Source organism: Scomber japonicus, chromosome 2 (genome assembly GCF_027409825.1).
Source record: "Scomber japonicus isolate fScoJap1 chromosome 2, fScoJap1.pri, whole genome shotgun sequence".
Classification (NCBI taxonomy): domain Eukaryota; kingdom Metazoa; phylum Chordata; class Actinopteri; order Scombriformes; family Scombridae; genus Scomber; species Scomber japonicus.
Genome location: NC_070579.1, coordinates 14,813,288 through 14,838,367, shown reverse-complemented (window position 1 = coordinate 14,838,367; position 25,080 = coordinate 14,813,288). Strand labels below are relative to the sequence as shown.

General features: G+C 38.9%; 2 protein-coding genes across 6 annotated transcripts in view; both read right to left on the bottom strand.

The window, feature by feature from the left end:
• Window positions 1-5,133: 5,133 nt before the first annotated feature.
• Window positions 5,134-5,865, bottom strand: fgfbp2b (fibroblast growth factor binding protein 2b). Its single transcript, XM_053336913.1, has one exon. It carries the CDS (start codon window positions 5,863-5,865, stop codon window positions 5,134-5,136), a length of 732 nt encoding a protein of 243 aa, XP_053192888.1.
• Window positions 5,866-9,354: 3,489 nt separating this feature from the next.
• The window catches only part of prom1b (prominin 1 b), a 29,833-nt gene continuing 14,107 nt past the window's right edge, over window positions 9,355-25,080 (bottom strand). Inside the window, exons 5-27 of one of the 5 annotated variants that reach the window (XM_053330943.1) lie at window positions 24,328-24,448; window positions 24,170-24,233; window positions 23,954-24,043; window positions 22,973-23,190; window positions 22,781-22,855; window positions 22,607-22,670; window positions 22,131-22,290; window positions 21,744-21,896; window positions 21,035-21,158; window positions 20,730-20,833; window positions 20,363-20,447; window positions 20,116-20,262; window positions 19,661-19,732; window positions 18,037-18,129; window positions 16,512-16,565; window positions 16,329-16,409; window positions 15,124-15,192; window positions 14,599-14,688; window positions 13,342-13,457; window positions 12,738-12,803; window positions 12,453-12,549; window positions 11,198-11,232; window positions 9,355-11,083 (exon numbers count right to left, since the gene is read on the bottom strand). In XM_053330943.1, the coding sequence (XP_053186918.1) occupies window positions 12,480-12,549; window positions 12,738-12,803; window positions 13,342-13,457; window positions 14,599-14,688; window positions 15,124-15,192; window positions 16,329-16,409; window positions 16,512-16,565; window positions 18,037-18,129; window positions 19,661-19,732; window positions 20,116-20,262; window positions 20,363-20,447; window positions 20,730-20,833; window positions 21,035-21,158; window positions 21,744-21,896; window positions 22,131-22,290; window positions 22,607-22,670; window positions 22,781-22,855; window positions 22,973-23,190; window positions 23,954-24,043; window positions 24,170-24,233; window positions 24,328-24,448 (2,116 nt within the window). In that variant the 3' untranslated portion in view covers window positions 9,355-11,083; window positions 11,198-11,232; window positions 12,453-12,479. Of the gene's footprint in view, window positions 11,084-11,197; window positions 11,233-12,452; window positions 12,550-12,737; window positions 12,804-12,825; window positions 13,139-13,341; window positions 13,458-14,598; window positions 14,689-15,123; window positions 15,193-16,328; window positions 16,410-16,511; window positions 16,566-18,036; window positions 18,130-19,660; window positions 19,733-20,115; window positions 20,263-20,362; window positions 20,448-20,729; window positions 20,834-21,034; window positions 21,159-21,743; window positions 21,897-22,130; window positions 22,291-22,606; window positions 22,671-22,780; window positions 22,856-22,972; window positions 23,191-23,953; window positions 24,044-24,169; window positions 24,234-24,327; window positions 24,449-25,080 lie in introns of those variants that run through there. The other 4 variants (XM_053330944.1, XM_053330945.1, XM_053330946.1 and 1 more) reach the window with 4 other exon arrangements.

Genomic DNA, 25,080 nt, shown 5'->3' with positions numbered 1-25,080 from the left:
AATTAAAAAGAAATAGTATAAAGATGTTTCTTTCTATTTGTTGAGAGATAAACTATAACTTAGAGATCAGGTTTTGTAAAGAGTTTTTGCTTTTGGGCAGCAATGATTTCCTGTATTAGATCTGGTGACAGCAAAGCTGAACTAGTCTGGTGTGAAGGGTGGTCAGGATTATTATCTATTATCCATATCCAGATAACAATTTATATAGTGTCCTCTCTGATTTGGAGCCAACTTCAGAGCTGGCTTTCTTGATTGGTGCATTAAGTCTGTCAGTGTCGTTATTCCTTCTGAAGTCGATCACCATCTCCTTGTTCTTGATCATATTCAGAAACAGATGATTTCCTCCAGACCACTCCACAAATTCATCTACCAGAGCTTTGTACTGCTAACACTGCTATGGGAACTCCACTGCTCAAATAATAAAACAGATTAATGTCACTTTTAGGGTTCTTTAAAGGGCTGATTATAGCAGTATATGACCTGGAGAGAATAAAACACTGGAAACAGATGTGTCTGTTTATCTGGCTTTAAAATATCTGAAAAGATCTGATTTCAAGGCCTTAAATGTTCTAGTAGAAAATATGCTTTCAGGCACATCTCACAGGCCCTTTTCAAAGCAGACAGTTTGACTTGTCAAAGTAGGTAAAATCACAGATGTTACTTCAATACCTGGAAGGATCCTGAAACTGAAGCATCTAAATTTAATTCAGTCATCATTAATTTTATCATTTACACCTGAGCTTTTTTCTGATAAGATAAAATGTCTTCCTGAAACTTTTTTCTGATCGGACAGTTGATTTTGAGGATATTGAATATAGTACGTCTTCAGCTTTCACACTTTGCTCTGTCTTTAGCAGCTTTCTCTATCAAACATTGACACATTTACAGGATGTCAGTTAGTTTCTTTTCTCCTTGTAAACTCTCAGCTCGTCACAGGGTTGACATTAACATTAACATTTAGCCCTTCCTCTACCTCCTCTTGTATTCATCTTTGATGGCTGGTTGTTATTACAACACTCATTATGATTTCCTCCTGCCTGAATCATGGATACACGTGTTTGAACTTGTATAATCCCTGAATTCACCAGCCCTCTATTCATTAGCCTTTTCTCACAGTAGATAAGGTGTGTACCCAGGTGTGTAACTAATCACATTATCAAAGACTCAGGTCACATTCAAGTGTTCCAGCCCAGTTATTCTGCATACTGTTACCAGCAGTATTCATGACTTACGGGGACATGAATGGATCAGCGTTATCATTAATGTTCACAGTCACACCTGTGCTTCTGGTGCCATATATGATAAATCAAAAATACTATGGAATCCACAGGCAAATAGTGAAAAAAGCTTCCCAAGCAGATCAATGAAGACATGCTGGTTCTCAAATCGCTTCTTCTATACTTATACTTAGTATTTTGAGGCCATAAGTGTGTTCTTGACTGTTGTCACAAATAAGCCGTCTTTAGGTTTATTGGGTTAATATAGTAGTGAACAATAACATGAGCTTGCTAACTAGCTATCGTCATTTCCCGTAAGTGCACAACCAACCGTGTTTGATTCGCAAAAACTGGCATATTTGGATTATTATATAAACTAACATGTAGACTTTAAAGACTGTGTAAACCATTTAGATTTGAATTGTGGAGCTAGGCTTCACACACCGTGTTTCAAGATTTCTGAGTTCAGGATTTAGTGGGCGGGTTTATGCTAATCACCGCCGTGTCAGCATAAACCCGCCCCTGCTGCTGTAGAGATATAAATAAATTCAGTGCACACTACTACTACTACAGTCTACAGTTAGCCAGTTAGCTGAGTTAGCCACCGAGCTATCCGCCGAGTTAGCCACTGGGTTAGCCGCCGAGCTAGCAGCATACACGGTTAGCAGCAGAAAGCACTCAGACGTAGCATCCATGTTTCGGGCATAGACTGTATAGAAGAAATGGGTAGAGGTGGTGACTAATCATTCAAATTTGGCAGGGTGATTAACAACACACTTTTCTGTGGTATGTCAAACTCAGAAAACATTTATTCTTACTTAACACAGACTTTAACCTCTTGATATAGTGTCTGAAAACTGAATAGAAAGAGACAAAGTATTAATTCAATATTGTGAACTTAAGATTCAGTTTATCTGATGATAGTGGGCTATATACTGATTTTGATGTCATTTAACCTACATGTCAGTTACTTTCTACAAGGGAAAGGTTGCCCTGCCCTGTTATTACCTTTCATTACAGGGATGACGCAACTGCTGCAGGTAGGAACAAAGATTTGATAATAACAAGGAAGCAGTTATTTAAGGCTCTCCTGGGCACATGTCCAGTAGTCTTATGAGTAGTTTATCACAGTGAGTCCCTGCGGCGGAAACAGTAGTAGAAGATTTACTGTAAGTAAACAGTAATAAGATAGCTGTGTGTGAGTGTGCATGTCTTTCCATCTTTGTGAGGACCTTTTGGCCAGTACTCACAACTTCAAAGGGATGTTTGAGGGTTAAGACTTGGTTTTAAGGTTAAGGTAAGAAGTAGGTTCAGGTTAAGAGTTGAGGTTAGGTCTAAGTGATTTGGGCTTGGGAATACATTTTGACAATGAGAGACTAATTAAAGTTTAGACCTTTGGAGTGATAAGCTTTTTGGAAAGTTGGTCAGTTATGTAACTTGTTGCTGACAAAATTGAATTTAATATAGGATATGTAAGTTACACTTTTACTAATGAGACTGTGCAGTTTAAGTTGGTGGTTCCTATGTGTGTGTGTGTATGTACTTGTATTTCTCATGTTGTGGGGACATAAAACAATTTACACAGTCACATTGTGGGGACTGGTTTAAGGTTGAGGTAAGTTTACAGTAAGTCCCCCGGAAATCCATGTAATTCAATGTAATGTCCTCTGAAGTGATGGAAACATAACAGTGTGTGAGAGACAGAAAAATGTCTTCACTGTTTCCTCTCCGCTCGGCAGCACCATCTTGTGGAGACTATAAGTTCAACAGCAACTTCTCCATGAATTAGAAATGGTGATTATGAGTGGTCTAATAAACATGTATTAAATTATATGAGTCTCGATACATTATATTACATTTATAATACGATATAAAACATATTTTGTGCCCTTGGTTTGATTAGCCAGAGTGCTGTACATATATTGTACACCCTGATGTAACTAAAGGTGCAATGATTAACCGATGAATTGATTAGTTAATCAACAGGAAATTGTTCTGCTATTATTTAATAATCAAATAATTGCTTTAGTCACTTCTTTAAGCAGAAATGGCAAATATTTGCTGGTTGTAGCTTCAGATATTAGGGTTTAGTGCTTTTCTGTATCATATGATATTAATCTGAATCTCAGACTTTTGATCAGACAAAACCAGACCATTTGTAGACGTGACTATCATTTCTAAGAAATAATGACAGGCATTTTTCACTTTTTTCTGATGTTTAATCAAGAACATAATCATTAGTTGCAGCTCAGATGCAATATTTATAGGGCTGTATATTATGGTTCCTTAAGTTTCTCATTAAATACTTTCAAGATGGTTAAATCATCTTATTCCACACTCACTCACACCATCATGCACTGTGTATTCTGTATAAGCTTGTTCAAACTCTCCAGTGAGTCTATGACGAGTGAAATATGAAATAGTCCAACTAAAACCTGTTTGTTTTTACTGGCTCTTAAAAGGAAAATATTTTAGATGTCTAGTGCATATTTTTCCTCTGACATTTCTGCATGTTTGAACAATGTTTGGTTGCACAGCATGAGGCTGGTACAATCAAAGACACATTGATTAATGTAAAAGTGCAGGCCTGCAACAAAAATGGTTTTCATCAACATTACCTGAAATCATTTATAAAATGTCAGAAAATGTTTAAAAGAAATGTCGATCATTATTTCCCAAACCCCAAGATAAAACCTTAAATATCTTCAAAAGAAACAAAAAAATATTCACATGTGAGAAGCTGGAATCAGAGAATTTGGAAAATTACTTCTCATATTAAAATAGTTGGTGATTAATGTAACAATTGGCAACTAATTGATTAATGACTGAAGCTTTATAAAAGTGATTTGCAGCTTCCATTCATCCATCGTGTGTGTGTGGTGGAAAACAACATTGGTGCTACGATCACTTTCGTCTTTGGCCTGCACACAGACCGCCTCTGTTCCTGCACACGGTGGCTCTTAAGACTCAATTCATCAGGTCGTACAAAGAAGTGTTTAGGTCTGCTCAGGCACCTCCTGTGACTGAGCTGTATTATCTTTACGGCAGTCTGGGTTCACTCGAACTCTTAACAACTTCCTCGGTCGGCAGCAGATGTGTTGTTACAGCCGGCGCTGAAAAGAAACAAGGACTCTTTTGAATAAACGAGTGTGAAGACCGCTGCTTGTTTGAGCTCAGCAGAAAGAAACAAGAAGCGACACAGAGGAGAGGTCACCACTCTGACTTTATTCCTTTTTTTACCTTCACAATTTCTCACTTTTCACAGTTTCCCTGCATTTTTATATGTGACACAAGGAGGAAAATATCACCTCATATACAAACAGAATCACATGCCTGCCCATAGTTTCCTTTGCCTTGCTGTGAGTTGATAAATTACATTTTTACACCACATGACAGAACATGCAGTCATCCGCTAAACGTACACACGAGTGTTTTCTGGAGATGCTCGGCTTGTTTGATGCTGCAGTGTGTGTGTGTGTCGAGGGGAGAGTTGGACATCACAAGGTGACCAAAGTGACCCGCAGTGGCTCCCACACAGATCCTGGAGAGGTCAAAGATAGACAAGAAGAGTCGCTGTTGTTTCCAACCTGAAACAACAACAACAAAGCACTCAGAATCACATCACACATAACTTTTAAACTCCAACATTAATACTAAAAATCAAAAATAAACGTTTATTACTCCGTAAACTCAGACTTAATCATTCATTGAGGGTTAGAATAAGGTTAAATCTGCCATTTTTTGCAAGTCATCACTCCTTCTACCTCTATTTTCTGATTTTGTAATAGTTTTCCTCAACTCATTCACAGAAAAACTACCATTTTCTGTCTTTGCCCCCTTTTAATTCCAACTTTTTCACTCTCCCTCTTCCCCCCTCCTCCTTTTTACGTCACTCACCTGTGTCTGCAGTGTTGTCTCAGTTTTGGAACCAGCTGATGAAGTAGCTGCAGATGCCGTGGAAGCTCTTCCAGCAGTACTCTGAGGCCATGCGGGAAGATTTGGAGTCAGGCTGCTCTGTGGGACGAGTAGTGGTCTTCCCAGGCTTAGGGGTAGTTTTCTTGCTCTGTGTGCCCTTGTTTGGCTGCTGGGGCTTGGCGGGCTGTGGCTGAGGCTTGACAGGTTTAGGAGTAGTGACAGGCTTGGACTGGGAAGGCACTGAAGGTTTGCGTGGCTCCTGGACGGGCTTGGAGGGTTTGGGGGTGGTGGTCTTGGGCCAAGAAGCCAGGAAGGTCATCTGGGCCTCGTCGGGGTATTTCTTACACATCTGTGGGCGGTAGATTCTGGGCCCCTGGCAGGCGTGGCTCAGCTTTCTCATGTCCCACATCATCTGGGTGAAGAAGTGGCGAGGGTTGAGGTTGTAGGCACGGCACAGGTTGGGTTTGCCCTGGAAGTCGCAGTAGTAGGAGCGTCCTGGGTTCTGGCCTTGGCTTGGACCTTTGCAGGAGACACGCAGGCGAGTATAGTCCCCAGCTCCAGATACCACCATGGTGCAGGAGTCCTTGGTCTTGGTGCTGAAGCGGATTGGCTCATCCCAGATGCTGCGCTGCTGCTGCTGTTTGTTGTCGTTGCTGCTGTTGTTGTTTTGAGCGTTTGACACACAAACCGTCGCTGCCAGGAGCAGCAGCATCACTCTTACGCTGGCTCTCATGGTGTTGTTAGGTGTATGTGATGGATGGATCTGGGTACGGGATGATGTCAGTATATATGTGTGTATGCACTGAGGGTTAAGGTGTGCAAAGGGTAGAGAATCTGAGTGTGACTTTATAAAGCCTAAGCTCACAAAGAAGGTATTATGCAGGTGAGCCGAAGGAGTCAAACTCCTCCTCTCGCTTTAACTCCGCCTTCAAACCACACACACACACACACACACACACACACACACACACACACACACACACACACACACACACAGCAACCACATGAGGCTTGTGTGATATTCACAAAACTAAAAAAGTGATGGGTGAGACGCATGGGAGGGGGAGGGGAGGTGGTGGTGGGGGCCTAAACCCAGGGAGGAGGAAGTGGGCAAGCGGTCAACGAGTCTGTGGGAGCCGAGGGGGGAGGGGGAGAGGGGTTAAGGCTGAAGGACGTTACACACATGAAGCCAAATGTTGTGAAAAAGCTTCGTGAAACATTATATAATCTCACATAGGAGGTTCTTTGACTATTGATGAGGGGGAGACGAGGAGGAGAGGACTGAGGGTCCTGAGTCAAACTTCAGCCAGAAGTTATTTGCAGAAGAGTTAAAGTTTATCTGTGATCCTGTAAAAATAAAAAATAAAAACCTCATTACATGTACTTTAAGAAGCAAAGTTGGTAATTAATGCTGAGCAGCAAACCTCAATGTCAATTGTCCAAAAACTGCAGTTTGTTGTTCAATGTTCAAGTATTAAGCATTATTTTAAGAGCTTCAGCTTTGTTTCATTATCAATTGATCTGTTGATTATTTTCTCAATTAATCGATAAGTCGTTGTCAGAAAAATGTCAATCACTGTTTTTCACAGCTTGAGAAGACATCCTCAACCAAAAGATGTTCAGTTTACAGACATAGACGACTTAAGAAATCAGAAAATATTTACATGTTAGAAGCTGTAATCAGAGTGTTTGGACATTTATTTCTTCTAACAAAAGACTCCATGCGATTAATCGATTGTCAAAATAGTTGGTGATTAATTTAAAAATTGATAACTACTTGATTAATTGACTAATCGTTGCACCTCTAAGCATTTTAACCTAAGTTTTTAGTATTCATAGGACATCTAATTTAATGGTGTATAACACACTATAATGTAGTTTTGTTAACATTTCTATCTTTTGATGCAACCACAACTGGTGTATTAACAGTTAATGAACGATTATAGCCAATATATAATATATTATTACTATAACATACTGTAGCTGTAATCATATTTATTGATTCGTAATAATACATTGATTACAATAAAGTGTGACCAGGTTTGCTTTGTCTCAAAAGCACGGACAAGAAGACAAAGTGATCTGATCTGAGACTTATTTTACACTTTACAAAGTCCAACAATCTGAGTGTAAAAATGATTTAAATGGCTTTTCTTTTTCTTTTAACCCTTGTTTGTAGCCATATGCTGAATTCTTGATCTGGCTTTTATTAATGTGCATGGTCCTCCAAGTCCATAATGACTGAGCATAGTGCTTTACATCACCCAATAATAAAAATGTTATTAATTAATTCATTAAATCAATCATACTCTATAGGTTCAAAGAGTTGGAGCAAGCCAAGATGAGACTGTTGAAAAGATGCAGCTGTGACAACCATTCTCAAACCTCCATCTGACATCAGACTTTTGAGGTGGCGTGTCCCGCAGGCCGTCAACCTGCCACCGACTCTACTGCGCAGACTCTGGCTCCAAATGAGGTCACATAAGTAAGATGGCAGCTCCCAGAAAGAAGATATTTTGGCTCATGGATAGTCTGTGTCCAGCTGTTACTCAGATTTGTTCCAGATATCGTTTCAATAAATGGTAAAAATCTTGAAGTCAATGTCCGGACTGAACTGAACTGTAGGTTTAAGGGGAAACTAGTGAGCGATAACTTCAACCCTAGTGGGCCTTTGCATTGTTACAGCAGCCAAGTCACAGTTACCATAAAATAATGAAATTATAACACTAAAGTACGGTGATAAGAGACCAATTCCAATTAAATTAAAGAATTATGAAATTAAATCTCAGGACAGAGACTGAAATAAAGATGAAAACCAAAACCAGGCCTGATTGATATTCACAGTTTGTACTTTTGATGCTGAGCAGAAAAACAAATGCTGTCTTTAGAAGAAACTTAATCCATATGAACTTTGACTGGTTTGGACAGAGTGTTCTGCTTCTGTGTACAAAGTTGTACACATGTGTTATATGCACGCATGCCCTCCTTACATTCAGGAAGTTTTGTTTTTATAACCATCAGTCTGGTCTGGAAGAGAAAAAAGGCCCTGTGAGACACACCGGGAATGCAAAGTAATGTGTGTGTGTGTGTGTGTGTGTGTACGTATGTCGCCTGGAACAGATGTTCTCCCAAATTAAGTAGTCGTTTTCTGATAGGATGTAACAGTGTCACACCACCTTAACCACCACCAACCCCCCCTCTTCCTCACCGTCTCCTGCAGACCTGTCAACCCCCCCAACCCAAAAACAGACCTGAACCTTTTCAGCCGATGTGTGTTCACGTGTTCGGCTCTGCATATGTTACATGAATGTTCTTTGCGTTCCCTGGTGTACTGCAGTGTGCTTATGTTGCTTGGGTAACACCGAGTTCTGACTTATTTGAACATTTGCTTCACTCATACCTTCAAATGTGTTCCTACCTGTGGTTCAGAGTTTATATAAAGTTTCAAAGAACATTAAAAAAAGAGACATTAAAATGATTATTTGGGTGACTATGAAAAGATACCAAAATCTCCTCAGTTGGTTTGTATTGTTGCTGTTTATGGGTCAGTGACAAATAAGAGTTTGCAAGATGAGCAATTCAAAAATATCTTCAAAATTGTTTAAAAAGCAGCCTCAGGTTTGTTAAAATGGTTGTGTCATTTGAAATTACATTTGCACCATTTTTTAAACTAAAAGTAAGACTGAATGCTCCTGAAAATGTCAAATGGTGTAACCACAAAAGAATGATAAATATTACATATTTTATCAACCTACAGTGTATTTACATGTACTTATACAAATAATGACATAATAAAAAAAATTGAAATGGTTCCTGATTTGCATGATTCCCCAGATTAAATTTAATATTTAGAACAATTATATTCCATAACCTTTATTTAATATTTAAAAAAGTTATAATCTAAAATCATGCCAAACTAGGTTACATGGTGTTTTATTGAAAATGTAGTGTTTTAAAGCAAGATTCATTATTTGGTAGAAAGTTTTATGCTTACACCACTTTTTGTACGTCATTTTAGCCATAATAAAATGGATTAAAAACAGAAATGTTATGCTGGGTCCATAAAAAAGAATGTGGGCAAGTTATTCATACATTTATTTTCATATTTTAACCCCTTTAAATTTGACTTAACCACATGGACAAAATAAACCATTCAGTTCATTGACCCATTTGTCACCGTGTGTGTCACAGAGTACAGAAGAGAAACAAAGCGGACACTTACTGGACTCAAGTTTTTATTCACAGATGTCACCACAAACTCACACTGGATGTGTTTTGTTTGTTTGTTTGTGTTCCTCAGTTTTTTGGCCTCTGACAACCCAAAGAGGCTTCTGGGAGTTTTATTTCTCAAACCACAGGATGGCAGGGAAAAAAAAGAAACCTCTGGCTGGCAACACACAAGCAACTAGGCCCTCACTAATGGACAGGCGAGAGATGCCTAAAGACACAATATTTTGTTTGTTAGCTGTCTTAAAGGTGCAGTGCAAAGAATTTAGTGGCTAAAGCAGAATGGACTTCACAGAAATTAACTATAATATTCATAAGTAAGTTTTAGTTTAGTTTTTAATCACCTGAGAATAAGAACTGATGTGTTTTTGGCGCCTTAGAATGAGACCTTTATATCTACATAGGGGGTTGGATCCTCTTCCATGGAGCCCTCCATGTTTCTACAGTAGCCCAGAATGGACAAACCAAACTCTGGCTCTAGAGAGGGGCTTCCTGTTGGTTCTCCTACATGCTTTAAAGAGAGGGCGAGGGGTTTTCACTCCGTTGTAATCTGCAGCCTCACATCAAGTTGCCACTAAATCTTACACACTGGTCCTTTAAAAACTGTGTTACAGAAATGTGTATTTGCGTTTCTTTGTAGTTTATTTCTACTAACTTTGCCTTTTGTAGTAGCATGGACCAGGATAAAAATCTGGATCTCTTTTTTTCTTAAGGATTTGAATATTTTAAACAAGTAGTAAAGTAAAAAAAAAAGTTAAATTACACTATGTTTCCTCATTTAGTTTTAAAAGAAACAGTTTGACATTTTGGGAAATATCCGTACGCGAGCGTCACGATCATATCTGTCTGTTAAATGTGAAGCTAAAGACGGTTAGCTTAGCTTAACCTAAAGACTGGAAACAGCTAGCCTGGTTCTGGCAAATGCTAACCCCTCTAAAGCTTGCTAATTAGCATGTTACATCTTTGATTGATTTGTACAAGAAGTCGTTTTGCACTTTTTTGTACTGATTAAGAAAATATTACATATTAATTTGTGAGCTTTTGAAATGCTGATAGGCAAATTTTGTTATCATTAGACAGAGTTAAGCTAGCTGTTTCCTCGTTTCTAGTCTTTATGCTTACAGCTGCTGGCATTAGCTTCATATTTAGTGTACAGATATGAGAGAGGTATCAATCTTTTTTTATCTAAATCTCTTAAAAAAAAAAAGCTAATTTAAGCATATTTCTCAAAATGTCAAGCGATCCCTCTAACTTCCACCTGGTCAATGCAACCTGTTTAGCCAAAATGATGCACGCTACGTCCCGAATATTAACAAATAAAATCACTACCTCTACAAAAAGCTACTTACATGTTATAAAACAAAACATTAACAAAAATATATAAAACTTTCAAAAGTTTTGAAAGTGTAAAAAATGTACACTTGTGTCACCGTGTTAAAACTGATAAAGTACAAATTCATCGTCTACAAGATAAACTAGCTAAGCGGGTACGATGTTCGGACAGGTGATAATGTACAGTGTGACGCACTAGACGGACTGCTGTGATTGGATGAGAGAAAACTTGATAAATTACAGTTGGCTGGCAGCAGAGGTCCTTGTCGAATGGCTCGAGGGGCACTGGGGGGTGGGGACGCCCTCACCACACAGTTCCTGATTGTTGTTTTTCTTCCCTTTTTTTTCTCTTTGGAAGTGTTATATGATCTGAATGGGAAAGCTGGAGAGCCCTGAGAAGAAGAGGGACTTTGTCAGAAATTACCTGCAATTTTTCACACAGTGACTTTTCTTTCTTTTTCTTGTCTTCAGTGAGGATGAAGAGAAGCAGGCGAGCGAGCACTTACCATGAAGGGAAGGTCAGTTCCAGTTCTCTTGTCCGCTGTGGAAACAGAGAAAATAAAATCAACTCTGTGTTTATCAGCTACTTTATTTATTTTCCTCCTGCTCAAGACCTACAGTTGTGCATATTTTATTAAAAACGTGTTAGTTTGAGTCAAAGGAAAACAAGATTCCCTTTTAGACTAACTTGATTGACCACACGATTTAAACCATTACTAGCCAGTTAGTTTCAAGGCCACAATCTTCCACATTAAAAGGCACTAAGGTATTTTTTGAGGGAACTAAATTCACTGACTTTTCAAAACATGCAGATACCTTCATATAATACTTAACTTCATATTCTTTGTATAGTCCTTTAATTAAAGGAAGGGGCTCACAATTTTTCAAATCTGTCATAAAACAACAGTTATCTGCCCATATTAACATGAACATTTCCTCTTGTTTATACTGACCATTAAAAGATCTCCTCCACATGTGCTTTCAGTTTAAGTGACGGGAGATGAAAACCACTCTTTGTGTTAAGCAAAAATGCATTTAAAAGTTTATCTGAAGCTTATATGAGGCAGAAGTGGATATCTGCCACATTTACAGTCTTTTTAGCATCAAAAATCCTCTTTGTGTTTCCCCGATGAGCTTTAGTGGAAGTATAGTAATAAAAAGACTAATGTTGAAAGATACCTACTTGAATTGACTCATTTGGACTGAAGCTTCATATTATCTTTAAATAAACTTTTACACACTTTTGCACAGAAGGAAGACTGTGGGTTTTGTCCCCCATTGCTTACATTGTAAGTGCCTCATGAAGGGATCCTCTAATGTTCGTTTGGTTATCTGACTGCAGCTTTAAGACAGACTTGAAAAATTGTGACCCTGTCTTTAACAAAATGCAGTTTTTCTCCCTGCAGGACAGCAACTTCTCCATGCTGAATAAATCCAAATCTGAACATGCAAATGAGTCAAATCCGCAGTACGCACAAGATCAAGATCCACGATGACACATGACAGAGTCTGGTATAAATATACTTTGTGTCCTTCAGTGTAAATCGTCTCCATAATAGGATACTTCTCTTAGTTGAAGTCCCGCTCTTTGAATGGATGTGCAGTTAAAAGAGACAAAGATGATAAATGAAGAATCAAGAAGAAGAAGAAATGAAGAAAAAAAAATAGAAACGTGGATGAAGTGTGATGAAGAGTTAATGGCTGGTGGTTTCTCAGATGGTTTTTGTGGATTAGTTGATGGTTATCACTGATGATAGGTACCTCATGGCAGGGAGAACGCTCCTTTGGTCACCAGTCGGAGTAACTCGGGGGAGCAGACGCTCGAGGGAACCGGGACAGAGTGTCAGAATAGGGGGAGCTACACACACACACACACATACACACACACACAGACATACACACAGACATACACAAGGGGAACTCTTTATACATTTTTATACATATTTAACAACTGTGGATAAATCTAGCTAACTATCACTCTCAATTAAAAATATCCCTCCACCAATTAACACCGCAGCATTTCGGGTCAGTGGACACTGCTCGTACCTGACCAGTGCAAGGTTTCCATGGATATCGCACACTTGTTCACCATGGTTACCTGTATTACCCATACTGCAACACAAGAGCGAGGATGGACAGGTAAGAGGGAGAGAATACTGAAAACAACAAGGATGGAGTAATCTCTCGCTCATGACGGAAAGAAAGATGACGAGAGAAGTGAACGTGAGAGAAGATGATGAAGAGAAGATCTGTGCGTGCAGAGAGAGAAAGAGGAGAGATCTTGCTCTGCTTGTGATTTCCGATAAGAAAAAATGTGAGAAAGGAGTGAAGCGATCCAAAGTCAAAGTTTCCCATACCGAAATAAGAGTGGGAGTGTGGAAGAGGGTGAAATGAAGTGCGCATTAACAGACAGATATCAAAGTGCAACAAGCCACGGGTAAGAGGAGCTGGAGAGAGTGGAAATAACACGAGAGGAAAATACGAGGAGGTTCAGAGACCATGAAAAGGAAAATGATGAAAGAGAGAAGAAGAAGAAGAAGAAGAGAGAAGAAGAATTAATTAATTTTGTTTTGATCTACAACAGAAATGATTCAGAAAACCTAAAGATGGCTACATGTGATCTAATCTATGTATGTGTGTGTGGACTCACTCTTCAAAGACATCCTCTGTGTCCATCCGTCTGTAATATTTGGCCAGTTTGGTGGAGAAGATCATACTGGGGATCAGGAGGACACAGCAGCCTCCCAGTCCAAACCAGAATACGTTCTGAAAAACACAGTTACCATTAAATGTTCTAATCTGTCTCATCTCTCAGTTCATCTTAAACATTTGTTTAAAGCCAGATGCACTCAGTTAAACATTCTGTAGAGCTAAAATGACAGGTTGATTCATCATTAGGCCATTAATCGAGTATAAATGCTAAAAAATATTCTGGTCTGAGCCTCTCAATTGTGACAATAACTTTTTATTTTTTTTGTATCACTGTAAATTGAATATATTTGAGTTTTTTTTACTTTACTTGTTTGGTCAAAAAAGCTGTTTGAAGATGTCACTTTCATCCATGGGAAATTGTGAGTTTAAAGATTTAAAAGGCTTAACAAAGACTGCAACTGACAGTTACTGACAGTTACTGGTGTTATCAATTTATCTGCTGATTCTTGATAAATTGATCAACCAAAAGTGACAAATCCATACCACTATAGCTGAAAGTGAGAAGCAATATTAAAATTGTATGTTTGGAATAAATATTGATAGTCAAAATCAGTTATAGCTGCAGCCTTGCATATTTTTCCTGCTATATTTTACACAGAGACGCACGGGTAATGTACAGGCAGGATGAGTACAATATGTGCACGTACAGGACAGAATACATAAATACAAACACGTGTGCTGAGTCTCACATGTGGCACATGTTCAATGGCAGTATGCACCGCTGCCGATGCACAGATATATAATTCTCTGTTTATATTGAATACAGTCTGTGGCTTGTGTGAGCTCTCACTAAACTCCCACAAACTCACATGTATGAAATATAGCTGATATGTAAATAGAAAACTTTACAACTCCGCTGGGCTGCGGCGAAGAACAGTGAAGAATCTATGTGTATGAAACTCCCCACCCTGCCTCAAAACAGACTCTGTCCCATCTCAGTGTGTGTATGTGTGTGCGTGTGTGTGTCTCGGAGACTTGAGAACATACTGTTCTCGTTCGTGTGGCCGACTCCTCAGTCCCCCCAAACCCTGAGGTCCCTCAAACCGTCAAAGAGCTGTTTATATTTCTGGTTACAGTCAGATACATGCAGGGAACATGTACTGTACATACAGCTGTGAAAGGGATCAGTACACCTCCGCAGCCTGCCAGCCACACACCCACACACACATATATACACACTTCTCTGGCGTCTTACCACTGAATCGACTATGAAGCTGCAGGCTACTATCTCCATGCTGTCCACAATGTTACTGATTGGTTTACACTGGGCCACTTCTGCAGTCAACTGTAGAGAAAAGCACATACATGCACAAAAACATGTATACATAAAAAACCCAGAATATATATATGTTACAAAGTGTGCATATAAATGACATCAAATGTGAAACCAAAATTGCTGGGTATGTTGCACAGTGTCATTACTGGCTTCAAGTTTAAATCAAAGCTTCATGCAGTGTTAAAGTCTTCTGCTTACAATCAGGAAACTCCTAAAGCGCCTGTAATTTACTGAAACCCAAACAACATGTTGACTCCATTAAATGCACCGACAGACTTTCATTGTTTATTCACTTGGATCAACTTTAAAATCCACCACTGGATGAATATTTTTGCTTTGCATTTCAGTATCATTGCAGACATTTTCTCTGTACTGCACATTAACCAACGATCTTCAAGACATATCACAGAAAAACACATTTAAGAAAACTGAGGGAATACTCACAGAGTTTTTAACCCATGCTGTGTATTGTTTGAAGTATCCCACCAACGTCTGTACATAGTTTTTTGTTTCCTGGACGCCGACAGAGAAAAGAGAAGTAATGTTAGAAATGTGTGACATATGTTCAGGTTTAACTCTGATCCAATAAACCTTCAGAACTTTTCTCATCAGTGATTTATTTTAAGTAACTTTTATGTCAATAGTTTCCAAGGATTGAATCATGAGGTAAAGTAAAATACTGCCAGATTTTTAATAGTCCAGCACGAATGAATAAAGTTACCATTGAGACAAAATTCACAGCCTGTTAATCAAGTTTGGACTGCAATACAAACATCTGCTATTTATTATGTGCTAATTAACGCCCATGTACTGTGAATTTAGAAAAAGAGGCCAAAAGAAAAGACACTTTTGTTCAGTCTAAAGCAGCAGATAACACAGAGAGAAGAAAATTAAACATTAATGGGTTTTTCTTTTCTCAAAACAGTCTCTGTAGCACATCTTCCACTACAATCAGTCGAGATGAGCCATCATAGTAGGTACCTTTCATTTTTTCCATCATTTATATTGCTATGGGTATTTGTATAATGGAAAATGGACCCAAGGAAATTTCTTACTTACTGCAAACTGTATCTATTTGAGGATACTTAGTAAGAATTTAACACAGTTATATAACTCATTAATTAACCATAAACTTATTAACCACTGTATTTTTCCACTGTACAAAGCTGTTGTGACTCTGAATCTTATTTGGGCAAAGGTTACAACATCATTTAAAAACTTATCAGGTTATATATGCACAATGCTCTGAAGTAGATAAACTGTATGACTAGGGCTGGGCAATAAATCGATATTATATCGATATTGTGATATTTTATAGATATATCGTCTTAGATTTTTAGTAATGTAATAACCTGATATGGAGTCTTTTCCTGCTTTTAATGGCGGCATTACATTAAATATGTAATTTTCTGAGCTTAACAGACTGTTCTATTATCTGCCTTTATCCACTTAGTCACTATATCCACATCACTGATGATTATTAATCAAAAATCTCAATGCATGAATATTTTATGAAAGCACAGATAGTCATCCCTACAATATTGTCAAAACATTGATATCGAGGTATTTGGTCAAAGATATTGTGATATTTGATTCTGCCCGTATCGCCCAGCCCTATGTATGACTGTATTTGTTATAAGTTTTTGTACCTGCTTCACCACATGGGAGGCATTATGAGTGATGAGGTACTCTGCTGCATCAATGGCACTCAGGATATTTGTGACCTTGACCTGAGAGAGAAACACAGAACAACAACAAGAAAACATAATTACTTCTCATAAATACAAAGTGCACATGAATGTGTTATTGACACTTTGTGTATGTTTCCTCACCGGTAGGTCGTTGGAAGTTCTCTGCAGCAGTCTGATACTCTGGCTCAGGGTACTCTGCATGAGAAGACAAACGCAGATTATTACCAAACAACACAAATAATTGTCTAAATATCCATTAACAAAAATTCCATCACGTCACGTCACTGCTCTCACCACATGAACGACACTGCTACAGCAAACACGGACACAGAAAAAACAATTAATGCCGTGCATCAACAGCGGCTTACCCGCGCTCGGACATATTTCTGTCATCGTTTAATGAAAGAAAAGGAAGAAGAAAGAAAAGAGGGGATAGTTGAAGGGACGGGCTAAAAAAAACATGTGACTACAAACTTTATGGTTTGTCATTTGGCTTAAATTTGAAGCTTTATGTTTGCTCTTAATCTTATTATTTAAATTGCTGTACATTTTTAATAATATGTATTCTGTGGATATTTGTATGTAGTTTGCAACATACAAAGAAATGAGAAATAATGTGCACTGTTTTGTCACATATGATTTGTAATTGTTGATATCGCCTAGAGCTGATCATGTAATGAGCAAACCTGAGAAAGTGACAATACAAAAATGTGTTGTTTGACTAAATAAATGACATTGATTGATCTGAATACTCTTTGTGTGCGTTAGGATTTTCTATATTTGCTGCATAAAAATTGTTCCTAGCTATTAGCTAGTAAGTGTACACAAGCCATGGAGAAAAAAAATGAATTTGTGCTCTTGATTTAATAATTCGTGCTCTCGATTTAGATATTTCACCGGTCAGCTGGAAGTTTGAAATTAATTACTGATCTGACTGATCCTGCGTGGGCTCTTTCTGGCTGCTCTGGCTTCCTCCCACAGACCAAAAAAAAAGCAGGTTTGGTTAACTGGCAACTCCAAATTGTCCTTTGGTGTGTGAATGTGAATGATCCATCTTTGTATCAGCCCTATGATTGAGTGGCGAACTGTAAAGGGGCTACCTAGTCTCTCGCCCAAGATTAGCTGAGATTGGTTCCAGCTCCTCCAGAAGATAAGTGATAACCTATAGAACCTATAGAAAATGGATGGATAGATGGATAATACATCCATGTTCACAACCCTGAAGCTGAGTACTGACATCCACAAAGCGAAAAAGTCCATTATCCTGTAGTCTATGGGATATTATGAGGTACAATGAGATAACACGTCGTGGTTAAAGTATATCCACATATCTTAGTCCAAGGAATGAAACCATATTAAATTGAAATGATCCATAATGAGGATATATATTGGAAGAGAATGGGATGAAATCTGTTAGAATCTGGTAAAAATCTGTTAAATCAAGAGTGAGAATAACTAAATTAAGAGCATGAATTACCCCCCCCCCCCCCCATGGTCCCTTCCAGGCTGCCTACAGGTCTGTAAAAAATATGCAGTATGTTTATTTACTTCATCAGTAGGAGAAAGGTGTTTTTTGGATGTGGGAGAGGACCTGTGTATATTTGTGAGTGCATATGAAGTATAACGGCGTGTAATTGTGTGTTTGTGCAGTGAGAGAGGTGATTACCATTGCTTGCTCCATGGGAACCACCTGATCTCTGTGAATCTGTCTGATACTGCTGGCATGTCCTTTCAGTGCGTTCTCCAGAGCACCACGAGGCTGTAAACACACACGCACGCGCACACACACACACACACACACACACACACACACACACACACACACACACACACACACACACACACACACACACACACACACACACACACACACACACACACAGAGCAGAGGATACAGGAGTTTAATGTTGTTTATTGTTAAGATCATGACAGTAGCTTCTGCTGACACTGTTTGTGTAAACACAAATACAGACAGTACACAACTACCTATTTGTCAACAGGACACACATTACAAGAGAAATATAAAATATAATAAAAGTAAAATAGTCAGTTTAAAGCAAGACTGAAACTGGTATATAACCCTCACTGATGTAGAACTTAGATTAGACACTTTTTGGATTAGATATGTATTTGGTGTAGGTTGGTGGAAGCTTCCAATCTAAGGAACCTCTGTATAGTTTATGTCTTGAAATATATAACTGGATCTTCTTAATATTCCTAGTAAAACGTTCATATTTTTGGCCAGTGCGACATTTGTGTTTCCTTCTTTTTTGTCTGTGGTCCAAATATAAGAGTAATATTCAAGGTGGGTTAAAACCACTGATTATATAATCCTGCTGATGTTTTAGCTTTTAGCCTCTTCTCTTCTTTCTTTTTTTTTTTACAATCACTACTTTACTGAGTTGAGTTGAGTTACATGAGCTGATGGTTCAAAGTGATTCCAACAGGCTGCTTTATTTAACTTGCTCCTAGCGGACACCCGGCAATGACAGCTTTAATTGTGGATTGCAGATTAGTCTGGCTCTGGTTCCGAAAAGCTCAGATTTGATCAAATTAGGTACTGGATTATTTTTACACACCCAATCGTCTCCCTTTTCCTCATTAAAGGTTCCTGTTTTATCATCAGTGGTGCTAGCAGTGTAGTATAAAGTATAATCATGAGTATAGATAACATGGATCCTTATATTGTTGTTACAATGAGTTAGATTGTTAAAGTCTTTGGGATCATTATGTCTTGTTAATGAACCTAATTATTTATTATTAGCTTCCCTACAAATACACACACTAATCCTTCTGTTGCCTATCCCATCTACCTTTAAATGGCACAGCTGCTATACCATGCATGTGCCATGAATATGTGCGTGCATGTGTTTGTGTGTGAATGGGCACCTTGTTCAGACCGACCTGCGGGCTCATGAGCATGAAGCAAAATCATTTTCCAGAGAGGCTGTCTGACTGTATTTGGACTTTTCTTTAGAGTATTTTTATATGTCATTCCTACAGTGTACCATGTTTATTGAAAGAAAATGCATCAACAGAACTAGAAAACAAACATTGAGACTCTAATTTGTTACAGAAATACTTTACAAACAATGAAGTGCAGATTGATTATGTTCAGAGGTATTCTGCTTAAAAGTTAAAATAAAGTTAATCAGTCAGATTTCTGTAGTTGGCAGTGTCATTTTAAAAAAATATCAAGAGCTGATCTACCGTTAAACATTAAAGATGCTGTACACTGTAATTCATTTCAGATAACAGTCAATTACATTTATAACTACAATGAAACTCACCAGCTGGTCAGCCTGAGCCTCAAGGTCAGTAGAGAAGGTCAGAAGATCCACAATTGTGACTCCTTTATTTACCTAAAACAAGACAGTCACATATGAAGCTATGTTAATATAGGTTAATATTTGTCTTCATTTTGTAGCTACACCTTGTATCAGTGAAATGTTTCTGGCTCTTATTTTTAATATTAAATTAAAGTATATTATAACCTTGACACAAAGGAGTTAAAATCACATATAAAAGCAGCTTTTGTTGAAGCTTCACACACAAACACATATTTCTGTCATTTATGAGGACAATTTTTAACATAAAAAACATTTATTTCCAGGATGTTTTACTTAATCTTAACAAAAAAGCAAATATTAAAAATAACTAGGAACCAGGGTTTTGAGTCCCTGCGATGTGACTTTATTAACAGATTTTAGCTCCTGTAATGTGATGGAGTGCACACTCAGAATACCTCTGCCATGAACGCGTCATAGTCGATCTGTCCAACTCCAGAGTTTGCAAAGTTGATGAGGTTATCTCTGCCCGCCTGCTCCAGCAGTGTGATGTCCTGCAGGTCAACCTGCACACTCTCAAACACTTTGGCCAGATCTTTGTTGTACTAATGTGAGATAAAATCACAAGTTACCAGGCTGTCATTCATCAAGTTTTTATCAGTAACACAGATTTTAACCTGCGATACCTCCACAGTGAACACTCACTGAAGTTCTGTTGAGGAAGGAGTTGATGTTGAACATAGTTTCCAGCTGCAGAGCGTGATAAAGACCGTTGTTCTGATAGCAATCCCTACAAGACAAACACAGCATGTTGTGAAAATGAATATGATTTTCCTTGTGTTCTGTGAGCAAGAGTGCAATATTTTCATGAAAAAGTGTATTAGCATTTAAATATTTAACAACATGATCATCTGTATAAGATCCAGGTGAACATCTGACTTCAGTAATGCACATTTGGAGCAGAAAATATCTTGAATGCACACGTACATAAAATTTCAGAAGAAAATCAAATAAACTGATTTGCTCCTTTTAGAAATATTCAGTTAATGTGCATTAGCGGCCTCCATATTACCTGTACATGCTTCCCAAAGTCAAGTCAATGTTCGGATTCTGAAACAGCATCCCAGGAAGGAAGTTCTTCTTGGCAGGATGGACCAAGTATGGTGTGTCTATGATCTACACACACACACACACAAACACACACAACCACACACACATGCATATTCATCAGCACAGAGCAGCAGTGTTGTCTGTTATGTAATACTATCCAGCTCAGATATTCAGCTCAGGCTCTCTCTCCAAGACAAACACAGGGAGAGGCACAGAGCAGAGTGTAAATAAGACATTTCAGGAAGGAAGAGCGTTTGTGTTCAGGACCTTGAATAGCTGTCGGTTAGCCAGCGGTTCACACACCATCTTCTCCACGTTGCCACCAACAACAAAAAATGTGGTCACGATGGCCATCAGCATCCAAACGAAGATGAAGGAGAAGCCCACCCCGCTGAGAGAGCCAAAAGTACAGTGTGGAGACATAATCATCAACATGAGTTATTATAAAATTCATGTTTCCTGCTTTAAATCTTTGATCACAACATTTTGCTTAATTTCTATCGTATGTTGTGGTGGTTTTCTATCAATGAATACACTCAATATACAGGATCTTATGACTGAAACAATTTGGAGTTGTAAGCTCCTCTCCTGAGGGCCGGTAAGCTAAAACAAACTGCCAAGAACAATTTTCACTAGACAAATGTATCATTCAGCAGAAACAAAGTATAAAAACTAGTAAACTGTGTGACCTAAAGGTGTAAATAGCTGAACCCAAGGCCGCATTTTAGTTGGATAATGGTTACATAGTCAGTAAAGTGATGCACGTTAAAGTGTATCTGCTCCTTCCAAAAAAATCGGAGAAACTGTAACGTAACAATTCCAATGGTGGCGGTCAGTTTGAGAAGTGACCCTCATTGATCCTATCGGTGAGTCATCTCCTCATCAATCTGTGTACACTGCTGTCTTATATTTCCCTCATTTTTCTATTTTCTGTCCGCTTCAGTTTGAGGGTCGGACTGCTGTCGTGGTAACGTACGCCATGAGCAGGTTTCCTCCAGTGTTTGACAGGCAGCCTCGGGTTGTGGGTGTGGCCTGCTTGTCGTAGCCACAGGTGCCACACAGCAGACCCAGGAAGTTGAAGGCCAGGATGAGGACAACCCCGCAGAGCACCGCCACACAGCCGATCCACCTGCAGAAAGGGTGCACATAAAGGCGGTTGACACATGCTTAAACTTAACTTAATCATAATTAGAGTTGAACAAAAAACAAGTCTGGATTTTAAACACTCAGATAATCTTGTATGCACTGAATTTTTCTGTTGAGATTGGTGGTGTGTGTCCATAATGTGACTGTGTGGACATATTTCTGTCCCCACCAGGTAATTAATGCAAATATACGCACGCCTGCACGCACACACACACACCTGTAGAAATCCATTTGGTCGATCTGTGGGTAATAGGCCTCAATGTTCTTCTGTCCTTGGTTAAGGAAAATGGTGAAATTGGCCAGAGATGCTTCCACAGGGAACATCTTGGAGAAACCGCTGATCTCTGCACTGATCTTATCCAGCATCCCTTTTACTCCTAAACACACAGAGGTAAACAGAAAATAAGCAACACACACACACACACACACAAGTGGATCAACTCAGAGGTCAGAGGTCTCAGAATCAGGAGGAAGGAGGACGGCGCTTAATTATAAAAAAGCAAAAAGGGACAAAACAGGACTTACGAGGTAGAGCTGTGGTGTCCAAAACAATGCAGATAAAGACGAGAGAAGAAAGAATGTAAAAGATTGTAATTTGATTTAAGAATACTACACACACACACACACACACACACACACACACACACAGACAGACACACACACACACACACACACACACACACAGTTATGTACCTGAGACAATATTTTTGGTTTGCTCTTTCACCAGTCTTGGTGTATCATTAAACGATGTGTAACCCTGAAGGTGGAGAGAAAGAGAAAACAGGTGATAAATAAGAATATATCAACTTTGGTGGGTGAAACAGAGATGAACAGAAAGATGATGTTGAGGTAGAGACAAAGACAAACCTTTTGTACAACATTACTGAGGTCTGTTTTCAGGATGGTGTCGACATTAGCCAGAGCATGACTGACACTTGGAAGCTGATAGACAGGAAGTGAAGGAACTTCATTAATAAATTATGAAGATAAATTAAAATTAAAATTTCAGGTTTTGATTCCCATTTTTTTTGTGTCAGAAAAGGTAAAACGTCTTGTTACCCCGGAATAGTCGGCGTTGATTCCCAGTTGGGATAGCGTGGAGCGGATGGTGTTGCAGGTGTGAGACACGGCTCCGTTGGTGCAGGCGGGGTCGGACAGGGTGTTGGACAGAGAGGCACGCTCTCCAGACAGACTGCTCTGAAGTTTCCCTGTCCCCTCCTGAAGCACCTCCAAAGAGGAGCTGACATTCTCCAGGGCCTCCTTAGTCTCCCGCATAGCTGCAAACAAGAAGGTTGGGATGATTGTGCATGTGACAATAGATCATTTTACCAAAAATATCTACAATAGTGTGAAGTTTTGTGTCGTCAAATATTTGAGCCTCATACACTGTATACTTACACGACTACACACATAATGCAACCAACACTGTAACACCAAAAATATTACCACAACACTGATTACACTGATCACAGGTCACAATCCACAAAGGAAAACCACATTAAAACACAATTTACAGGAACAAAACTGTTTCAGCATCAAAATCTGTTTCTAACACTAAAGAATCCACTGACAACGAGTCACGAGCACTATAACACTGAATCCAGATCAGCTCTGGTTACCTTTGATGGCATTCTCAACTTTAGCTTAAGATGAAAAGCAAATGGGAGAAAATAAAAGAGGGAAAGGAGAGTTTTAAAAAAATGGAGATGAAAAACCCCCACCAGGAATCTGTAGTAATACGAATAAAAGAGAAAACTGCACATCTTTAGGGCATCAGTTTATGAACTGTAATTTATTGTTAGATTAGATTAAACAAGTCAACGTTTGTATTTTATCTGACATTTTGTTTTTGAAATGAAAAATTGAGTTTTTCCAGAACTGTTTAGCTGTTTCTGAGCACTTTACGTAACACAACATCTTACAGAGTAACAAAACTGAACCAAACCCAATCAGATGTGGTGATAGAAACAGCGACTCAGCAGCATGAGCACCACACTGTAATATGTCATATTCGAAGCTGATGTGAGTGTGTGTCGTTACCTCCTGCCATACGCAGGGCAGTGTCCAGCGAGGGAACCACCTCTTTCTCCAGCTGACTGTGAATCCTCCCACCCAGTAAAGGTCCAATGTCTGCAAGAAAACACAGAAAGATCAGATGGTTTTGATGGCAGCGCTACAGTTACACGTCGCTTCGGTAAACACAAGAGGCCTCCTCAGGCAAACAAAGTGAGAGACAAATGTTTGGGTTCAACTTACTGTCGAGATCTGACAGGACTTTGTTCTTTGCTGTTGTGTACTGCGCTGTCAAGTAATCGATTTGCTGCAGGAGCAGGAGACACACGGTAACATTAGAGTGAGGAAACACACTCAAACGTGACTGCTGGTTGTGTGTTAGTGTGAGGGTGAGTTTATACCGCAGGCGTGTTGTTAGCAAATGTCTTCAGGTCTCTCATGTTGGTATTGATGAGCCGACGAGTGCTCTTGATCTGGGCGCTGATGTTGTGGTTCGCAGCATAGGAAATGAGCACTCCCACACTGAAATACACAGAGAGAGACACATACACACACACAGGTTAAGTTCAGTAAAGTTAAGTGTTATAATGATCCCTTTAAACCAGCAGAGGGCAGCATGGCTACACTGAGGTGGATATCTGCTGAATTTCAAAAGTAACTGAGGTAAGGATACAGACACTTGAACTTCCATGCAAGCTTTCCTCTGAGAGTCATCTACCTTTTTTTTATGATCCTCTGTCTTTGTGTTGGCCACAGATTTAACAAGGGAAATGAACGATGGATAAAGGTTTTCACCCAAATTCTGTGCATTTAGTGTTGCAATATATTGCAGCAAATTAAGTCACTGAGGTAAGGATACACCTGAGTGTCATAGATGAGTGCTTGGCCTCTATCTTTAAACATGTATTTTAAAAGAAGCCTTTGTCTCAGTCGCCCTCTGTGTGTCTGTCCTGTCAGATCTGACTGATCAGATGAATGACGGGGAATAAGCCAAGTATCTGGTGGTGTAGTCTTCATCTATAACGTTCAGGTTTTATCCAGATGCTGAAGTTGCTTAAGGTGAAGAAACCAAAGAATCCTGCACACCGTCAATAACTTCTACTTCTTTAAAATAAATTTTCAGGCCTCAGACCTTCATCAGATAAAACTGTAAT